The sequence below is a fragment of the Aplidium turbinatum genome, chromosome 18 (genome assembly GCF_918807975.1).
Source record: "Aplidium turbinatum chromosome 18, kaAplTurb1.1, whole genome shotgun sequence".
Taxonomy (NCBI): domain Eukaryota; kingdom Metazoa; phylum Chordata; class Ascidiacea; order Aplousobranchia; family Polyclinidae; genus Aplidium; species Aplidium turbinatum.
Genome location: NC_137489.1, coordinates 2,668,506 through 2,690,874, shown reverse-complemented (window position 1 = coordinate 2,690,874; position 22,369 = coordinate 2,668,506). Strand labels below are relative to the sequence as shown.

The 22,369-nt window shown below is 38.0% G+C and overlaps 1 protein-coding gene across 2 annotated transcripts; it reads left to right on the top strand.

Annotated features, from left to right (window-relative positions):
* Positions 1-1,817: 1,817 nt before the first annotated feature.
* LOC145787384 (translocation protein SEC62-like) lies at positions 1,818-12,938 on the top strand. Of its 2 annotated transcripts, none has more exons than XM_082599120.1 (9): positions 1,818-1,919; positions 3,563-3,674; positions 4,550-4,655; positions 7,311-7,383; positions 8,300-8,419; positions 9,147-9,273; positions 9,667-9,798; positions 10,580-10,738; positions 10,985-12,938. In XM_082599120.1, exons 1-9 carry the CDS (start codon positions 1,884-1,886, stop codon positions 11,239-11,241), a joined length of 1,122 nt encoding a protein of 373 aa, XP_082455246.1. In that variant the 5' UTR covers positions 1,818-1,883; the 3' UTR covers positions 11,242-12,938. The 2 variants fall into 2 exon arrangements, with proteins under 2 accessions (XP_082455246.1, XP_082455245.1); XM_082599119.1 differs by lacking the exon at positions 1,818-1,919 and adding an exon at positions 2,770-2,907.
* Positions 12,939-22,369: the final 9,431 nt, after the last annotated feature.

Genomic DNA, 22,369 nt, shown 5'->3' with positions numbered 1-22,369 from the left:
TAAAAAACTAAATCCTTGAATATCTGACTGCCGCCAATACTAGAGTAACTATTAAGATAAGGATACAAGAGAATAGATAGCCTAATGTGATTGTGATGTAACAATATGAGTGTCTTGCACGCAATAGAATGACGCGACAGTAGCCCATAAAGGCTTAAAAGTCGTATAAAGTTTGATGGCCATTTTCAGAGTGAATTTCAACTTTCAAAATGTAAAACTTATAAAAAAAATGTAGCACTTGAACCTCTGCTTGAACAGTTGCTGAAATTGTTAATTAATTATCTGAAAGTTCAAAATTGCATCGCCGGTCGCACAAAAATGTATTCGCGGGCCGCGTGTTTGAGACCCTTGCTCTAAACTGACTTATTATGCCTCTTCATACTGATTATTGTGCTTGCGTTTCGCTTTTCAATTCGATAACTTCTGACCCCGGCTTCTGACGTAGATTTTTCACAAAGTAGCTCATTGACTGAAATAATTCGTGTTTGCTCGCGGATAACATTTTAAATAAAAACTAGGTCGCGATAAGATACGTTTAAGCTACAAATCAGTCTGCAAAGAAAAGTCACAAACAAATAGCCTATTACGTTTTCTTCTATTTGTAAATAGACTACCCTTAGCCTAGATAAGTTTCTTCAAATGAAAAGCGATAAATCTTGAATTTCTCCAATACAATTCTTTAACACAGGCAACACATTCATCTTTTTTGATATTTGCCTTGCGGTGATAAAAAGTAAAAGAATTTATGCAAGAATTTATGATAAACTATGACATGCTGATTTTATTTGATGTTAAAAAGGCACTTAAATGTTCACCATGCCTTTCAGACCGAAAGCTGATCCCTTCCAATTCTTGTAAAATAATTGTTTCCGCATGAAACGTGTCAGCTGATTGCCAAAACATTGTAAAAACTAATCCAGGCGTGACACGTTCAAGAGAAACAGGGGTTCTGGAAATACTTTATAACTATAAGCCAGTTTATAATTTGACTGTTCAGGAGGCATGTAATTATGACATTTATTGTATTCTTTTTGTAACTACCACAAACTGATAACCAAATTTATTTTCGACGTTTGGTTTTGCATTTTTTGACTTGACCGCCACTCCTATCTTTTACATTTTGTCAAAATGTTTCTATATTATACCATTTTACTGCTAAACTGGTAGTTTTTACCAGGTTTAGCCCTTTGGTAAAGACAGTCATGCTGATTAACAAATTGAAAATATAGTGATCATCATTTTCAACATTTTGTAACACCAGTACTAGCTTAGCTTGAAGGCATCAAAAGAACACAAAAACTTCAGAAATAAAACTTTTACAAAAACCTGCTTGTTTGAGAAGCACATTACAGTGGAAATTCAATGCCAATCAAACTAGATTAGAAAGTCAAAATGGTGGATCCAAAGTCGCATTTGATTATGTTCCCCACAAAAGTCGAGCAGACTTTGCAAATTTTCCTAGTTTTTACAAAATAGTGTGGTAATATTTATTTAGGTCTATTGTTATTTAGTTGAAATAATGGATCGCTACAATAGTATTATGCCGCAATTTTTTAAAGTCTGCTCCTGGTTAGTCATTTAAGTGATATGTAGGTAACCTGCTTACAGTTTAATATTTGTGCATATAATGCTTTGTAATTTTTTATTGAATTAAGCAATAGGCAAAATATTAGCATGTTATGGCCAGTGATAAGTGTCCATTAAAAAGGTTGAAAACCATCGTATAAGGAAATAGTTTAGGTTACACACAGACTGTGTTGGTATCACACAATATATATTAGCCTTATTATTTGTTCACCTCGAGATAAAAGTATGCAGTTTATTTTCAAGAAATTTCTAAAAGATTTATTTGCTCTACAAAGTAAGTGAAGTACAATATTGAAATGGTAGAAAAACAACGAAAAAAACACAAGCATGAGGTAAGATGTTGGTGAAAATGTAGAAATTTTTGTGGTTGTCCATAATTTACATTAATCGTGTCATAGTGAATAATTTGTTGTTGATTGATAATAATAACCATGATGGTTATAATTTAGTTAAATTAACAATACGTCATTCTTCGATTTGAATTCAATTTTCTACATGGTTTTCCTAGCAGTAGCAGTGGTTACCGACAGAAGCAAATGATTTTGAACATACAACAATTACACATGCAACAGCTGTTTGCAAAACTATGCATTGGCATATGATTTCTCGTTCATTGTAGCCACTCCCATTTGTCTTGTCATTAATGTTATGTGCTCTACGTTTGTGATGAAATAAAAAGTAAAACACGTATACCTTGTCAGTATGATGCTGACTATCAAAGTCAGTTTGTTTTATGTTAGTATTGGGTTAGCATCATCTACCTAATGACGTTACCGAAGAACAAACTCCCAATGGTAAACTTGGTTTCCCAAATCTCAAAAAGCTTGTACTGACTTTAGTAGGAAGTTATCAAGAGTTTTTCAAATATGGAAGGCACCACACAGGAAGTGTGGAAGCATACTGTTACCATATGTCGCTAGGCTGCACCATCGTTGGTTAGTGTACTTAGTACAGTGGATATAACAGACCCATGAAGACAGATTGTTTGTAAAGTCATTGTAGATAGCTTACAAATATTGCAATTTTTTACATTTTAAGTAAACTGGGCTGCTTACAAGTTAGTTTATTATTCTGTTGGTTTTCAACTCAGCCTAGAATTGTGTGAAAAAGTTTCCAGATGACAATTGTAACTGAAAGATACTGCACTTTTACTATTTTTGTTTCAATGACACTGTTTATGTTAGTATTGCACAGCAGTAGAGAAAAGAGTTTTTTCATGACATGGCTTTTTCTGTAACTGTAGCCCCTGACCTAAAAAAGTCATCTTCGGACGATGAAGAACAAAATATTCTTTGCTCAAAACGCATTAAGTCATCGCAGGTGAAGCATGAACATGCTAATAGCCTTTGACTCTCTAAGATTCTGCAGTAGTGTGTATATATACAATCATCATCATTTGCCGTCTCCATGCTGAAGGTTGGCTGTCTTTTGCTTCCACATGTCACTTTCCTCTGCTATTCTTTTTGCTTCTCTGATTATTGAAAAGTCAACCCACTGTTTTACATCTTTTCAAGTTGCCCATCTATCTTGCACTCCACTTATTTTTTTTAATTGCTTAGTGTATACCACTATTGTAAAATCAATGAAATGGAGCGAGTGAGGCTTGGTGGCATCGTGATTGTATTACTCTTGCTGTACCGTAACAGCATACATTTGTTTGTAGTTTTACTAAATATTGTAATATTTAATAAACTTCAAGGTGTGACAAAATGTTTGCAATACATGTAATGTTTGAGTACTGTAGCCTGTAAAGTTATAAAAATAAACAGAAACTGACATTTTGAATTTAAGTTGTAAGTATACTTTCAAACTGCATCGATGTTTTTTGAGTAAGGACTCCAGTTCAGTATGCCAAGCTTCATACAATGATGACTTTGAAATATGATGCTTGTGTAATTGAAGGAAGAAATTAGATTGACCACTGCAGTTGTTTTTTCAATAGATTTGTTTGTAAACTTTCTGTGTTTCATTTCAGTCTTCTGCACCAAAGCCAAGCAAAGAAGAGATGCAAATGGCAAAATATGTTCGATTCAACACCCCAAAAAAATCAACCATGTTACAAAAACAAAACGTGGAATACTTTGTAGGTTAGCTGTGGCTACTTTCTCATGTATCTAACAATTGTATGTTCTGACTTTGTGTTCGAATAATTAGCTTGTTTATGTTAACAAACATCCTTTTGCAATCGAGATTCTTTTAAGAGGAATAACTAAGGGTTAAGACACTTTTATGCTTGTGCTAATGTCCAACAGATCTATGTCGATGAGTTCTACTCCACGTTTTTTAGGTGCAGACAGTTGGGTGCCTGCCAAATAGGTGCGCGCACTGTGGCGTCAGGATATTTACGTGCTATTCAGTGTGTCAAATTACACTCATAATCATTTATCAAAAATGTGACAGTTCTCCCCACTGTGTTACAAAGTGAATTTCAGTTTGGACATATCAGTGTGCACTGTGCAGTGCCTGACTATGCAAGATCTAGCTGACTTGCAAACTAATAGATTTGATAAACAGACTTAACTCAGCAACAACACTACGTTTAACAATTAAAAACAATAAGCGAACGTTTTCGGCTAGTCGTACAGCCCTTTTTAAGCTTATCAGAAAAATATTTTAAAAGAAATACTAAAGAATCGTACAGTATCACAGCAAAAATATGGTCGAATCTAAACATTTGAGAAACTGCTTAACTTGCTCGGAACAAAATGATAACTGAAAACTTACGCAGCACAACGGGTCAAGTATTTAAAAGGAAAAAGTAAACCGATCATCTTCAAGTATCCCGGTAGGTTATTAGTTATACCATTTTGATGGACCTTGGCTTGGCTCTGTCTAAGCAGCTGATTGTAGCAAGGTTACCGAAATGTTATATTTGCTGTTCGTACTCAGCCTTGTAGTGACGCTGGTAGATCGCTTTCTACATGGTGCTTATTGCCCTTTCAAGACATCAATCATGTTTCAGGATCGAAAGCTGTGGACACATTGATGAAGTCAAAATGGTCGAAACAATCTAAGAAGTCAGAACCAATTCTACAAGGCCGTGGAGACGCGATGCACTTTATGGAGCAGTAAGATTTATTAGCTGTGCACAACAAAAATGCATAATACTAAAAGACCAATCAGTGCAGCCAATCAATTGGCTTGTGTTTTTGAAATGTTTCCTGAAAATGAGTATCACTTGGCCCAAGATCAAGTGATACGGTACTATTTCGAGAAAATCAAAAAAAACTTCACAATTTTTTTTTTTGTTAAAGATATCAAAGCCTGGTTAATGTGGGTAGTTACTCATGGGAATAGACAACAAAAAAGCTGTATTGTGTGTTGCTGTGCGTTATGTATAGTTTATGCGGTGCAGATCATCAAACTCACTGGATTTGGACCCTCTTATATTCAGGACCTCACAAATTTGTAATGCACTGCGCTTTGCTTGGATATATTGATAGATAGCACCTGCCCACTGGCGTAGGAACCCCCCTGCAATACCTGCAGTCGCACGGGGGCCCGCGCCTAAAGAGCCCCACGTTTAAGGGACCTTTTTTGTTTTGAAAAACAACTTTTTTGGGACAAAAAAACGGAGCGTTTCTTAGCTGAAGATGCAGTGACAAAAGCCACGCAGGGGGGAGAGGCGCTCTCGCTATGTACGCCACTGACTTTGCCCCATACATTGTCATATCAAAATACATTCATCATGAAAGAAATCTGAGACTTTTGTTATGTACAGTAAAAGCAGTTTTTCAGTTCATTGCATAAGATAAAAGCAGTTTGTGTAAAAAGTAACTCTTTAGTTTTCATAATCTGAGTTTTATGCATCAAAGAATGCATCTTCCGTTGTAAGGAGTTGGTCTACTATGTCTCGTGTTTCTTGGCGCAAGTATTTTTTCAGTTTGATAACATCTTGCTTCTTCGCAGCCATAATCGGTACTTGGCTAGTATAGGACTAGCTTCTAAGGTAGGAAGAGCGTTAGGCTTAAGGATCCGAAATTTAGTTCGAACGAGTCCCATCATATTCTTTGAAACGTCAATTTCAAACGAATGCTCCTTCCTGAAACGGAAGGTTTTATTCTGACACGAGTTACTTCTCAGTTCCCCGTTTCGTCGCTTTTTTGAAATATTGAGCCAAGTGTCCACGATTGTCTTTTATCAAGTCTTGGATAACTCGAACCACTTCAAACTGTTCTTCAACCATGTTGATCCATCCATCATACCATTCCAGCTTCTCTCTCCGCCGCTTCATTTTCTCAATCGTAGCAAAATGCCGGTCACATGGCAGAAAACTGTGACCCCTTATTGGCAGATTATGATCAATAGCATCAAAATCTCCGATTTTTACCAGTGTATGAAAAAACTGCACTGCAGTGTGGTTATGGTTTTGGCCCCTGCAACCGTCAGAATAAACGTTTACCTTCTTGACTCCGGGTAAAACTTTGTTTTGGAGATGATGATGAAGGCACGAAACTACTTCATTTGCTCCTTGCTTTGCAACAGGTTCTGGCCAAATGTACAATTTCGTTTTTGCGCTGTACACACAAAAGTTATGCAGCCAAGTTTGCCGCATGTAAAAAAATTCTCCAACAGGAAGGAGAGGAAAAGGTATGTTTTGTTGAAAGTCGATATCTAGTGTCTCCGTTTCTGGATCGTCTTCCGCCGTAGCAGAGTCAGCTTTCAGCTTGTCATAAAAAGACTTAGCTTTGCGTTTGTGAAGTTCCAAATCTGATTGGAATTTTCTTCGCGTTGCTTGATGTTTTTCACTTTGTATCTTGACCTCCATTTCGGCGCATGTACCACATATATACATCAGATCGTGGCCTTCCAAATCCGTAGTTAAAATTATCTTTAAAGTAATTAAAGTATATCCTGTGTCTAACAGGGCATTGTACAGATTCTGGTTCTTTCCCAGCTTGAACCTGAAGGTATTCATCATCAGCGCGTTTTAGCAATATGCGGGAGAATATCTAATATGTATGAAAGGGCCGAAGTTCTGGACTTGGGCCATTCTTCTAATCGTACAAATTTATTTGCCTTCGATAAAACGTTTCAAAGCGTGGATGTAAACCTTTCTTTTGCTCATAAGGTAGCGCTATTACGATGGTGGGTATAACTCATTTTGCCAAAAATGTGGACTTGGGCCCTTCTCATTTTCAGATATTCATTAATGCTTTCAATCAGTTGCTATATGCCCTTCAACTTGACATATCGTCTTCATAATTGTATTTATATAATATCTTATTCCTGATACAAACCATGTTCTAAAACGTTGTATATGACTGTAGTAGACAGAAAATATATGCAAAATGGTAGTTTAGAATTACAAAGTTTACAATTTTTTTTACGAGTGAGCTCATATTTGCGGCAGGAACTGTTGGAAAATTGTGTCTTGCATAAATGGTCTGCCTACTGAACGGCAAGTGATAGAACCATTATGATTGGCAAATTTTCACTTTTAAACAGAGAACCAGTCATATGATGAAGTTGTGCACAGGGCCCTTGAAGATACTTTCGGTACGGCACCAATAAAAGTCATGAGATCACCAAACAACACACCTGCAAAAACAATACCACACCAAAAACATGCGTTGTTATATAATTGGTCGTTTTCAGGCTCCTTGTAAAGATTCAGTATCGTTAAACTTGTCCCGAGGCCTGGTCAAAACGGACCCCTTGTCAACGCTACTGTAATTTCACGTTACATTACTATAGTTTGTTTCAGCATGTCTTTCATGCAGGTTGCTTCTCAACAAAATGCTTTATAGAGCTAAGCGGGTTCTGAAGGAACAGAAGCCAACCAAATTGGAAAAGGTTGGTACAATGGCGGTGCACAAAATTCAATATTTTGGACTCCATATATGTGTTGAAGTCATGTGTGCTTCATTGTCAGTTGCGACTGAAACAGGACAGATCGAGACAATGTGCTAACTAATTTCATAGTACAGTACTAACCATAATAACAACCTATATACACAGGCTATGCCAACGTCTAAATCTATTTTAATCACTAGAGGCCTATTAAATTTTTATTGTGAACGCTATGTGAAATGTACTTTACATCCCTTTGAAATGATAATTATGAGAATGCAAATTTCCAAAGTGGTCACTGAATCTCAAATCAGTTCAAAACTCCTGGTTTCACCATAGAGAAAATAACAAATCTTTTCCAGTTATTGGTGTTGTCAGATGCTCTTCAGACTTTTAGCACAAGTGCCAAAATCTAACTTAATATAACAGCACAAAATTAATCCAAAATATGTACAACGACCACATTTGTTACACTATATACTACTCAGACTATCAACTTATGCTAACGATTCTGGATGTAGCGTGACGACCAGCCTCCAGTCAATTTGAAGCTCGTACGTTGGCATGGCCTGAGTGTATATTATAGCCTAAGGTTGCTATGGTTAGTAACATGAAGCTTGCTACCATACTGTGTCGACCTGTCCTGTTTCAGTCGTAGCGGACAGTGGAATTTAGATGGTTCCAACAAAAATTTGGAGATTAGAACGGGGAGTTCTGGGTGTCATTTCATTTGAACATCTTATTTTAAAAATAAGATCAGATAAAATTATTTGTGGTTTTTCTAACCCCTAAACCAATTTTTTTAGAGATTGAATCTAGTTTCATTTGGTTAGAGATTGAATCAAGTTTCATTTGATTAGAGATTGAATCAAGTTTCATTTGACCATATGCATGTATCTACTATGCATTATTTTCACAGGAACCCAAGGTATCAGAAAATGTCGAGGGAGAGGAAATGTCTGAAAAGGTTAGAAAAAGAAAGAAGAGAGAAGATACAAAAGAAGAAGTCGAAGATACAGTGAAAGAACCTGATACCAAGGTGAAGAATTGAAGCCCTCGATTGGTTTCTGCAATATCATATATGCAAACATTTGTATCTACATACGTATGAAGCGACCCGTTTTTATAATTAGTAAAAAAAGGTAAAGGTGGTAACATACTTGAATCCAAGCATCGGGGGATGTGAAGATAAGGTTCTCATTGTACTAAGCCATCGACACTAACGAGAGTAGGGTTGCCAGTTCCTTTCTCTCGGCTGCCTTTCCTTCAGCAACTACGCCCACCCAATCAATTACACCCTGGGTAGTGAGCTGTGTTTTTCAACAACCAGCTTAAGCCGAGAGTCGAACCAGGATTGCATGATTGGAAAGCTAGCGCCTTATCTGTTGCGCCATCACACTAATAACTAGTAGTTATATAAAAAAAAAGCTCGAGGAGAACGTTCAGTATGAGGTGCTTACTGCTTACGACCTGAAAAGGAGGATTGTTTATCGTTCTCAAAGGACATATGACGTGGCTTATAATATTATGGTTATTGAAAATTTTTTCGATATTAACTTGATAGTTGGGAGAATCTATCGTCGGAATGAAAAAGCCCCGGCACGTTTTGCATACCTGTAGTAGAGCCTTTAAACTACTGACGCAGACCCGGCCACCGAGATTAATAGTGACTGCGAAGTAGGCTAAAGTTCCCCAGAACTTTCACATTTGCTTCCGCTATTTTTAATTGTTTTTAGACTTGACGTTTGTTCTCATCATATTTGTAGAAGCCCGATGAGACGAAGAAGAAAAAGAAATACAAGTTGGAGGTCCATGAAGAACAGATTTTTGTGGACTCTTCCGACATTTATATCTGGCTGTACGATCCTCTTTCGACGAAGAAAAAGTTTCTCGGTGTGTCCTCGGTTGCCATTGTTCAGCGGTTAGCTTCACATATCTAAATATAATGCTGCTGCGTTTGTTCATCAAGGATTCAACAAAACCCTGTCTTCTCAAACAGGGTAAACTTTCATCTCTGCTGACGCGGAAACGTGGTGCCTGTTGAATTAAATTTTTATTCATCAGAAATCTTCTCTTGCTTCCCGCTCAATGTTTGTTCTCATCCTAGCTTTGCATCCCTACACACGTGAACCTATTTGTTAGCGCTATAGTTATGAGAAGGCAGCTTTCTATAGCACTGCAGTGTATATCCTTGTTGTCGAATCAATTCTAATCGTTGAATTGTAAAATGCAAAAAGGATTGATTTACTAGCCACGTTGAAATTAACAAGCCACTTTTTCTTCCAGGTGGAATTTTGTTGTTGGGGATAATTGGGGCTACCCTATTTCCAATCTGGCCTCCGTCTGTGCGATTGGGAGTTTATTATCTCTCGGTGTGTGGGGCAATATTCCTTGGAACAATAGTCGGAGTTGCCGCTTGTAAGTCATGATTTTTTTGATTGGTTTCGCTTATATCGAAAAGCTTTTTTTGTTGTGGGTCTGTGAAGTTTTGTGATTATGAGGACATTCGATTTGTAGATAAATTTTGCTTCCTTATTGTAGTGGCTCTTGTCAGGTTCTAAGATTTGTATAGAAGTTACCGTTACATAACAGGCTATAAAAGAGAATCGGTTGTCTGTTTCAATGCACTGTTAAATGAATCCAATCCGACGTTTCTTACTACTTGTTTACTATTTTTATTGCCACACGTTTTTAAAACACCTCTTCGGCACACAGGTATTTTCCCTTTTTTCTGTTGATTTTCTTTTCTTTTTTCCTTCCCGCTTACCACATCTTTAATCTTTGCTCTTTCATGGCATAGCGCCACACTCTACGAGTTTACGCAAACATATCACTTTCTTTTTCTTCACAAAGCTAATATTTCCATCTGTTTAGTCGGTTCCGACTCTCATAAATCATTCCTCTCTCTAACTCCCGATTCTTCGCTACCTCCATCAGCTCTTCCATATCCGTCCCGCTATCATCTATCTCTGTGTGGAGCCATCTCAGTTTGGGACGGTCCCTTCTTCCACCTCCGCTATTCAAACCAAACATGATTTTCGTTGTTCACTTATTTACATTGTGGCTAAAATATGAAATGTTTTATTGACGATTCTAACTTTCAGGTATATATGTGTTTTAGTTTGGTCCAGCTTGTTACTTTTACTGTTCAAAAATATGCAATGATGATTCATATAGCCTACTTTATGTCATTTTTCAGGCCGTTCCATACTATTTGTTGTCATATGGGTAGTTACTTTGGGAAAGCACCGCTTCTGGTTCCTACCGAACCTTCTAGCTGACGTTGGGTTTTTTGACTCTTTCAAACCTATCTACACCCATCAAGTGAGAGGTGGGGAAAACAAAAGAAAAGAAAAAGGTTGTATATCTTTCTGACGTTTAGTTATTGCATCACTAAAAATAAAAATTTGTTCTTAATACTTAACTAGCCAGCTTGTTGGAAACTGATGGGCCAGTTATAGTCAGGTCCAACGCGTCCGTTAGGCAAGCTAGAGCAGTCTTCATGCGGTGCAAAACTTGTTTTAAGACATACCTCATTATTGTAACATTCATAACAAAAAAACGTTTTTACTCTGTTTTTAAATCGATATTTTTCGCTTTGCAGAGAAACAAAGTGACTCCGAAAGCGAAGATGACTCTTCTGTGCAACCAAGTCCTCAACCTGAGAAGATCCCCGGAACTTTAATTAATGATGACAACAATGGCTTTTGTGACGACGAGACTCAGAAAGCTAATGGCAATTCGTCGTCAGGTGGCGACAGTGAGTTGAGCACGTCAGAGGCAGATGGTGCGTCACGAAAGGAAGGGAGCGCGAGTGATTATGAAATCATAGAGGAAACGTCGAACCCGAGAGAATCATAGAATCCAGGGCGAGTCAACAAACTTGGCCGGTGGAGATTACTTTCCTTGCGATGCTTAATTGAGCCAATTGCAATCGGGTCAATATTGTCAGCCAAATTTCACTCGGTGCCTAATGTTCTAACGTTATTTATTGTATTTCTTGATTGTTTGGTGGTTTAATACAATCAAGCCAATATCAAATGCTTCCAACCACTTCAATCCTGGCTGTAGGAATTTTTTGTCCTCAATTCGGTTTAAAATCTTCTGTATTTGACAAAACCCACGCAGTGACATGCTTTGTAGGTACGACGATCGACTTCCATCCTGACTTAACTAAAACAATTGTAACCATTTCAATGGTGAGCGGCTTCAATTGAATGGAGATGTAACTATTATTTGTGGCTTATAATTAACATCTCATATCCATTCGTCTTTCTATGGCCCTACAACAATTGCATCTATCCGCTAAAAGCTTTTTAATGTCATGCCCGTTTGATTTAATGGATAAACTGTTTCTTTTATAGTATCCGGTAACGTTGCTCTACTTTTCTATAGTAAGGTCATTGCATTGAAGCGTGAAGTTATTGGTATTGTTATTTAACCAAGATATACACCTAATACACAAAGCAAACAACAGAGAATCTTGGAAACTTTTCATGCAAGAGGCAGTCAATGCTTGGAATCAAGTGCGACAATAAAAGAAGATGCGTCATTAACATTTTGGCGCTGTGCTTGCTAGATGGCATGAAATCTGCCCTCGGTGTAACTGTTTATTCCAAAGCGAATGCAGATACAATGAGCCCTATTTAGTTTGACACAGGCCTGTTTTGTGCAATATGACGTGTTTGTTGATTAAATTGATGCGAAAAGGTTTTTAGCTTTAAAATCCCCGTGCAATTGTAACCTTTGGGTATGTGCATTACTTTTTTGTGAAATTTCAAACTGTGGTGTTTATCTTATGAAGTAATCTAACTCTTTGTGCTGGCTACATATGTAAAGCTGCGTGAACTTGCCACTTATCTCAGCCGTTGATTGGCGTGCGGGTGCACCGTTTGCTGTAACCGATACTTGCTTTTCATCGTAGATGAAAATGGAAATGCAGCCTATTGGATGAACGTTAATATTCATTGCGTAGACTACACACTACATTATAGAGATGCTGCTATTTATTTCGTGCCGAATATAAATAAAGAACCCATGTTACAGAACGTTGATCAATGATCAATGTTGACATCACTTGAAAAGTTATGTTTGTGATTATATTGCCCCACTAAGAGTTTTGCTGAAATTGGTTTACCCAATTCGTTCCTGTGTTACATCTAAGCTTTTAGCAGCTTTAAATGTCAGTCATCGTGTTCAATTGACTTTGTTTGTCTTGTTTATATAGAGGTAGGCCATTGTTGATGGAGTTGTCCTGATGTTGTGTCATTTTCGAAATATGTCAGTAATCTCTCTTCATTTTGCTTCAACGAAGCCTGGTCTTTATCCCGCAGGAATAATAATACTATAGGTCTACTATACATAAAAGTATAAATGACAATGCAATAGCAAATGTAAAGCCAGACCACGAACCACGGGATTTTACTACTCAGCTTGTATGAGAAACATCTTGCAGCGATGTGGTTATTTGACGATAGATATCTGTATTTTTTTCATGTAGAAAATATTCGTTTACCAAACAATAGAATGCTCAGTTTTCAGAATGGTTCAATTTTTACTCAAGAGTCTAAATAGAGAAATAAATCTCATGGGTTACTTTTCTCAGGCACTTAGGCTATAGCTAGTGTAAGGTTTTATCAATAAAAAGGTTTAAACTATAGCTTAGCCGACGTATGCATTAGTTTAATAACGTCAACCAACACAATGGCATGGCTTTATAAATACATTGGACCATGAAATTCAATTTCGCAACAATAGCCACATACCACTACTTAAATAAAATAGTCTGCGTATTCAACCATTATATTGAAAGAAAAATCTGTTATAATGGGTTCAGTGGGTGTAATCTTACAACAACAAAAAACGCTTCTGATAAGGTGACGAATATTTGTGTGTTCCAACTTTGGTTTCAGCAAAACAGTCTCATGGTGCAGTCGGGTAGATTTGTATTAAGTTATTTTAAAACTGTTTTTAGAACCCAAAACATGGATCGAAAGTGATGATTGTGTTGACCACAAAATAGCAATTGTAGCACCTCATATAATGATCCAGCTTAAACCTTACTGTAGTTCTATACCCAGACAGCAAAATCTCAACGTCTCCAGACGTTGATAAGGAAATGTAAAAATGACGGATTTTTCTGTCTGGTTTGTTAGACTACTTTAAATACGGTACAAGATGTAGGCACAGGGATTCGAAACTAGAAAAAGTAGCCTATGACTGAGTTTTTGCGCGAAGTGTAGCCTACCAGGCCCGTAGCCAGAAGGGGTTCCCGGGAACCCCCCCTTGAGCCGAAAAGGTCCACATTTTGGAGAAGGTGTAGAGTATATACGATCACAGGATCAGCTGAAACCTTCCAGATAGTTCTGAATAAACATATATTGTTGCTTGTTTAGAACAGGAGTCCGCAAATAGGCCTACTTGTTGGCGCGACCCAAAAGACAATCGTTCGAAATCTTCGCGGCCCAAACGTTTCAGAAGCATATAACTTTGCGCAAAATCTTTTGCAATTTAATATCAGTTTCAATACGGTCGTCCCCGCTTATTAAGCCCACATCGGGACCGGAAAATTTTGGGCTGATTGAGCAGGGGGAATTTTCTGCACTCCTATACTTTCAGGAATGAACCAAATTGGGCTTAATAAACGAATAGACCTACTAACTGTGGTCGTCGTCGTGTACGCCTCTGGGGCCGAGGATCTACTCTTTTACCACTCCAGATTCACGATGTTCCAGAACTACACTGGAAGGCTACGGTACTAGAGAGCAGCCAGTCTTTGGTTTCATCATCCAAGACGCGCAGACCTTCCACTCCGTTCTACAGTCATTGATGATGTGGTCTGTTCCTCGGCACCACATTCACAGGAGGAGGAAGAGGCCATTCACCATTGGTGCATGGTTGAGCGGAAAAGCCCGACGCCCGTACGGAGACAGTTGAGGCGCACCCATGCCTGTCTTTGTAGTGTCAGGCCTATGGAGCATGTGTCGGCGTAGGAAATGAACGAATGGAGTCTGGTAATAGGCTACTTGACTTCCGTTCAGAATTCAATAGATGGTCTGCCCAAGTAGCCGCAGAAATGTTTTGTTCATCAGCTTCGTTGATCAGAAGTTGAGCGGCTAGCACGGATGGGTGTCTTGATTTCCGTCGACGGGGGTGCTCGTTTGGAGAGCAGAGATCTTGTGGTGGAGAAGATGGTTAGGCTCCAGTGCCCGTCGACTAAGAGGCAGAGTGACTTCTTCACGACGAAGATCAGCGGGTTGGATGCCAGCGAGAATGGGGAGATTGTCCTAATGGTGTGGGATGCAGGCACCCGGTCACTGTGTGCAGGGCGCTGTTTATGGCTGTGTCGATGTTGTGGCAGTGAGCACTGCAGCTCCAAACAGGTGCCCAGTACTCTGATGAAGAGTAGACAAGGACTAAGGCTGCTATACGCAGTGTCAGCTCTCACCCCACAGCTATAGAGCCTGCCAGGCGATTGAGTAGTGCAGCGCGGGATGTCAGTTTCTTGCACAGTGACATCAAATGGTGGCGGTATGTAAGCGATATGTTTGGTGTCAGCACAAGATACCTTGGTTCGGGGCAGAAGGACGGAGGTTTTCCATTGTTCTGAACATGTAGCTCACGATCAGCTTTCCCATGTTTTGGGTGGAAAGACGAAACTCAGTGCGTCAAAAAGTATATGATTGTATTTATTTTTGACATAGGCCTACAAGTTATATTTATAGTAAGTTTAAACCCTTTTGCAACCCACTGTGGATGGTCTCGCGATCCAAATTTGAGTCGCAACCCACAATTTGCGGATCCCTGGTTTAGAACCTCCCATATCGTAGACAATTTAGGCTAAAAGCGAATAGCAGAAATTGTTATATTGCAAAATGTGCAGTAGCTTACATGACCTTGAAAGGGCATACGCACTCTCTGCCCCCCCCCCCCGCTTCCGGCGCCCCTGTAGATATGCTATTGTTAATGTGAAAATTGTTTGTAGCCTATTTATTTATTTATTTCGTTTTTGTAATGTTGACAATTTGAAGATAGTTTTGTTTGTTGGCCTATGTAATTAGCCTACTATTTACTGTCACTTCCTATGTTTTGATTGCTTGCTTGGGGACACGCAAAGAAGAAAGTGTTATCGAAAGGTCCATATTTTGGATTTGGGAACCCCTCCCTTGAAAATATCTGGCTACGGCCTGTAGCCTACAAATGTGAAAAGTGTATCAACCGACCAGCCCTTCCGCGAGAGTAATTTTCAAAATAGCGTCAGCTAAAAGTCTCCATAATTGTCGATTCTCAGCCAACTGTTTCATTTTTTTCGGCTTGTGCTCTGTGGCGAGGACTTGAACTCTTCGTATGAAAGTTTTTGCTGTTCTTCCTTGGTTTCTTTTGCCTTGGATCAGTTTTAATAACAGGAGAGAGAGAAAACTTTTATTTCGTCTGTTGCGAGAATACACGGTGCAATTATATCCAATATGAGTAGAATATCACAATAGCAATCTAGATAGCTACCACAACAGACAGGAAGCAGCGAAAGACTACAGTAGGCTATGTCAATCATCGACTCAGCTGCTTTCCTGTTCTTTCTGTAACAAATATCAAGCATCGACAAATTACGTTTTATTTATTTTTCCAGTTTCCCTTTTGTCACTTTGCCGTTCACTACATGTTTGCGCATGCAATGAAAAATAAAAGTATAAAGAAATTAAAAAAATAACGAGTTTCCAGAACTTTTTACTTTGGGAGTTTCATTGTAGACTGGGTTTATTGCATGTCGTATTCCCTGTCCCAACCAGAAAAATTGACGCTTTTTGAAGCAGAGGAGTTTCTCCTACAGCATCATCACCATATAACAAGTCATTATGAATATGTTCAGTATCCCTGGTTCAATCTATGAAAAGTAGCAAAGTATGGTACGATAGCGTGAAAGTATAGCCTACCGGTAGGCCTACCAATTATTAAATCGTCAATCGTCACGATAAGTGAACCGTTAATTCTCATATCTCAAATTCTTCCATCTACTAGTGGTCACAGCGGTAAACCATAATCTCTTCGTGGGAAAATTGTAACATAAGATTCTCGGATCCGTTCGTCTGTATGTAGGGGAAGGGAAGGTAATTTGATACACTTTTAACATTTTTGCCTGTTAACTGAAAATTATCTGACACAAACTATAGATTTTAAGCTGAAATGAAAATCTGATCCCTTACACACTTTTTAAAAACATTTTCACTTTTTTATTTTTGTTACTTTTTTTTTAATTGAAATTTTAAAAACGTCACTCAAATGTATCAATTTACCTTCCACGGAAGGTAAATTGATACACCCGGAAGGTAATTTGATACAGTAAAACCATGGCTTACTATATTACAGGCCTTCCAGACGCGCAGTGCCAGCTAAAAACTGGAGGCGAGCTTCTCTTTTATGTATAGAGAATGGCAACCCTGAATGTTAGGTCCAAACATTTGTGCCTGTTTGAAAGTGCTACAATTTTGTTGTAAGAGGCCGAGAGCTCATGTTATTGCTATAACCTAGGATATTTTTATATTGTTTTTGAGGAAGCTTATTTCTTTTCTGTATTTGCACAAACATTTGTTGATGCTTTCATATTAACTATTAATACTACTAGAACAGTAACTCCAACTAGGGTATGCTGTAGTAGTACAGTACACCAGTAGCCTACTAGTTATGCAGTACACCTACACTAGCCATTCTTAGTTTTGCTAGTTCAGATCTTGCAGCCTGTGTAGCTTTATAGATAAAAGTCTAGTATAGAAGTTTTGTATTTTATTGAAGAATTCAAATGAAATGATTTCACTCAGACGGCTACTTTAGCTTGAAAAAAGGTGCATGATGCATTTTATAGTAGAACAGTTCTCACATTTTGCAAAGTCAGAATGATGCAAAATGTATGGATGTGGTGTGAATTTTTGAAAAGTATCCACATACAGTATTCTTGCATGGCAGTGAGTGCTAACCTAAGATATTGAGTAATACTGCACTGGTCATCTTTGAACAGTAAGTACAATGTTGTCCAGCAATGCGTGAAAGCATAAGTAGTTGAAAAATCAAAGCCGAGAGATGTTTTAATCAGACTACTGACGAGTGAGCTAATTTGATTGTGATCCAAGAAGCCTGGCCTTAAGGCAGTTTAGTGTTGGAAATTATTTCTGTCAAAGTTGGCATAGTTTAACCTGCACAAGGGTATGGAGTGGCCATATGGTTGTAGTTGTCATCTTTCGATTGGAATAATTTTCGGTGATAGCCCTCGGTGAGTCCGATTCGGTGAGAGCCTTTTTCGGTGAGAGCCCTATTCGGTGATTTTTTTTTGAAAATTATTGGGTACCCTAGCCTAATTATCATTGCCGCTTTTGCATCGTTTTAACGTAAATAAGACCCTAACCCTATAACGGCAATGATAATTAGGCTAGGGTACCCAATAATTAAAAAAAAAATCACCGAATAGGGCTCTCACCGAAAAAGGCTCTCACCAAATAAGGAACTCACCAAATCGGACTCACCAAAACGGGCCATTCCGAGTCTGTGTAGCCTGTGTAGCTACTTAACTATCTGGAATTGACTTATTTGGATGTAAATAGTCTCACCCTTGATATAAAAATACATATGAAAATATGCTAAATCAGACTGGACTTTATTCATTCGATTGAAAACCTCCTTAGGAGTGAGAGCCTTAACAAAAAATAGAATCAATAATTAACAATTCCCTTTACCGCGAAATGCCAAAGAAAAAAAGTTGTGGATATCAATTATACCGCGGGATAATGTGCCAGACAGCCCCAATACAGTTATCTGCGAACGGCATTGGCCTAAAAATTATGCAACAGTTAAGTGCTATGGCAAGGATAGACCAGCTGAGCCACCATCTGTGTTTAGTGATATCAAACCAAGTTTGCTTCCAACAAGAAATTCTATACTTAAGCCTAGAAGCACTGTCAAAGCATCAAATGTGGCACGAAATGTCTAGCCAGACCAGTGTGCCATGTATGCAGAGGCACAAAACATTAAAAGCTTTGATAACTTGTACCATTGCATTAAAACTTTTGATTGGTGATCAGGTTTGGTGGCCGTGCTTAACTATATTTATTATCGATGCATATACCGCAATATTAGATCCTTTCATGCACGTTTTAAACCATTAAGGTTTTGCCACCTTTTCCTTTTGTTGGTTTTGTTACTGTATTTCTTTTTTACAATATCATTTCTTTTGCATTCTGACAAAGAAAAATAAATTGAATTGATTGTGCAAAAAAGTTAATTTTGCTAGAAACTAAGGAAGAATTAATATTGCAATCTCAGCGGTCCATGGAAACATTTTGAGATGGGCCGCAGACCTATTTAAAAAATGCTAGATTCACTGTAGTTAATTTTAAACTTGTGCGTTAGTTTAGTAGTTTTGATAGTAGTAACGATAAATGATGCTGCTGTTTTTTACTACAGAGTGGCAATTTTTGTTCTAATTATAGATTCGGTGGCGTGTTGCAATCAATGCCTTATATTGCACCATATACGAACCTTGATTTTAAGCTACTACAACAGTGTGAACAGAATAGTGGGTCACAGAAATTTCTGCTTGGTAAAAATAGGCCACAAAAGAAAAAAGGTTGAGAATCACTGTGCTAGCATGTGGCTTTTGTATATTGCCAGAAGTTACAATTTATTAATTGGCAATGTAAAACTCAATTGAAAATTCAAAGCTCACAGCACATAACTGCATATTTGTTTATGAATATTGTTGAATTGAGTGTAATGCATACATTTTCAAGTTGAAACTTTAAGTTTCTTTTGTTGACATTTGGTTAAATCGCAATTTTGCATGCTTTCTGAGCATTACACAACCTATAGCAAAATCAGTTATTTTATGTTATTTCAATATCTAGCAACATTTATTCTGTGTAGAAGTAGTAGGTTTGACAGTCAGAAATGTAAAAATGGTTGCAAAACGATAAAATGATTGGTCTGTACCAATTACACGTTAAATGTGATTTTAAAACACTCGCCTCCAGTTTTTAGCTGGCACTGCGCGTCTGGAAGGCCTGTAATATAGTAAGCCATGAGTAAAACTAATACAGAAACCCCCTTTGACAGCAAAGCAATAAATAAAAATTTAATATGTGGTTGGCGTGCTTGGGTGCAAAGATGACTGTTGAGGCCCATGTGTGCGGCGAAGTTTCTGCAGCGGGATGGTCATGGGAAGGATCATTGGCTGGAGTTCTTATTCAAGGGGGGTGCTTTGCACTTTTCTCATTTTTTGACAGCAGATAGCGTGTAGGCCTACGAAAGCTTATATAATAGTTGTTTCCCAAAGTAGCAGGTCTTGTTAATAAAGAATAACTTATTTAAATCAAGTAGATCAATGTCAACATTTATTACAGTCACAAAAAAGAATTTAATATACTGTATCAATTTACCTTCTCCACATGTATCAATTTACCTTTTTCAAAAAAAGTTATAAAATACTGATTTTTGTATGCTTGGATGCACATTGCAGAAAAAACGTGACATGCCCTTGAAGCCTTATCAATGAACTGTCAAATGAGTTTGGTTTCATCTTTCAGAAACTTTTCTTTAATTTTCCAGACGAAGATAATCATGAGTTAAAATTTTTACGAAAATACTCAAAAAACACACTTTCACAATTTTATGCCATAAAAGCACGAGTTAGCTGCATGGTGCAATTTTTGTAGGCATTATTTTCACAGATCTTCCACCTAATGACAATATTTTTGACCAATATTTTTTGTACATTTCTGTAGGGGGGGTGTATCAAATTACCTTCCGTATCAAATTACCTTCCCTTCCCCTAATGACCGAAAAAGAAACACTGATCCTTTGAAAACGTCTATTCAAATTTGTATTTCTGTAAAATTAGCCCGCGGCTATCGAAAATGAGGTGCAACGCGATACACCACTAACAAACTTGTCACTACAATTCAAACTACTCAGATAAAGACGGAATTTTCGTCCAGCTGACAAGCACTAAGCAATCAGTTAAATATGTTACCAACTTTCAAGCAACCATTTTACGAATGACCAGAATAGATTGCAATATCTCAAACTCACGTACGCAGTTACTGTGACGTCATAGTGAAACATTGTGAAGTAATTCTCAACAGGTGTGATACAAGTCTTACGAGCGATGGTGCAATCTTGGCTCATTTTTTAGGAAAAATTCCATGACGTAATACGCTAAGTTTCAGTAGACCTGAACGGTTTTATATGACGTTTGATTTGGTAAACAATTGTCTGGAACAACTAGGTTCTGCTAAATGGAGAGCAGTCCTGAATAACGTTGCTCAAACATACACCCTGAGCATAGCATCTTTTCACAAATTGGGACTAAGTGGGCAAATTTTCAAAAAAGGGCACTTTTAGCGCGAGAGTTATATTAAAAAGGGCGCTTTTCGCGCGAAATGATGGGAAAAGGGCATTTTTTCCGAGCGTAAAACATCAAAGCTTAAAAATGTAGATTTCTCAGGCAAATTGTGGGTAAAAAGGCATATTCTACTTAGACTCAACTTTTGAGACCCATAATTGATTCCTATATTCATCCTCGCCCACAATATTTTATAAATAATAATGGGCCCACGTCTTTTAGGCGCAGACAGTTAGGCGCCGGTTAAGTAGGCGCGCACACTATGGCGTCAGGATATTTAAGTGCGGAGCACTGTGACGCCCGTTCATTTAGGTGCTATTCCTAGTCAAGTCTGCAGATTGTATCAGCTCAGCTTTGGCAAAACCTAGTCGGGATTTTGACGGAAAACTAAGATTTTCTTCACTCAAGCCTACCACCCGCTTGAATATAGGCTACAGTATATTTTTTACTGATGTTTAGTGTCATTACTATTTGACTTAATTAAAAGTGAACTCAGTCATGTTCGGAAACTTGAATAATTTATTGATAAAACTTTCGCTGACGCAAACCTGGACTAACAACAAATAAATGCCGAACACGCGCAATAAAAAAACAATATATTTTTCTGTTCAATGTAACATTTTGTGTGAAAAGCATTGCCGGATAAAGCAGCTTCACTCACTGAAGCCATGACTAACAACAAATAAATGCACTCGCATTAACAAAACAACATATTTTTCTTTTCAATATAACATTTTGTGTGAAAAGCATTGCTCTACCTGCCAAAGTGCCAAGCTGATACAATCTGCAGACTTTACTAGGAATAGCACCTAAATGATCTGGCGCCACAGTGCTCCGCACCTAAATATCCTGACGCCACAGTGTGCGCGCCTATTTGACCGGCGCCTAACTGTCTGCGCCTAAAAGAGTTGCTCCGATAATAGCCTAATGTAATAAAATTTAATCTAGTAACATTTAATTGCAAAGGTCTCTTGTACTAAAGTAAAAAGAAACAACTTGAACTACGATAATCCATGAAACACAACTGCTAAGATACCGTATTATAATGAGTTGAATCTTTGCAGAATTAGATGATTCTAAAGAGCTGGTATTTTATTTTGATGAAAATCAGGAAACAAACTTAATTCAGACATTTAGAATCTCACACAAAATTTGAGGTAGCCTACTCACAACACAAATTGCTAATTAATCTGCTTGAATGGAACATTTAAGGATATTATAAGTACCGTAAAGTCAAAGGTAGGCTCATAAGTTCTAAATGTGTGCTCAACTTTCCATTTAGCTGTTCATTCTTTAACTTGGATCTAACTTAAACAAAAATTAAGTCTTAGAAATTGCCCACCTAGTTTCAAACTAGGGGGGCAAAGAAAGGACTAGGGGGGCAAGCAAAGGGACTAGGTGGGCAATTGCCCACCTAGTTTATATGTGAAAAGATGCTATGACCCTGAGAGCCGAACCAGCGCAGCGTTATCTTGAGTCGGACGCTTAACTACCGAGCTTCTACTTCTTGCGTTTGAGGCCGTCACAGATCACGTTGTTACATCCAGGCGCAGCAGCCAATGGATTGTGTATTCATCGAGCGTTGTTAGGTCCACATGTCTATCT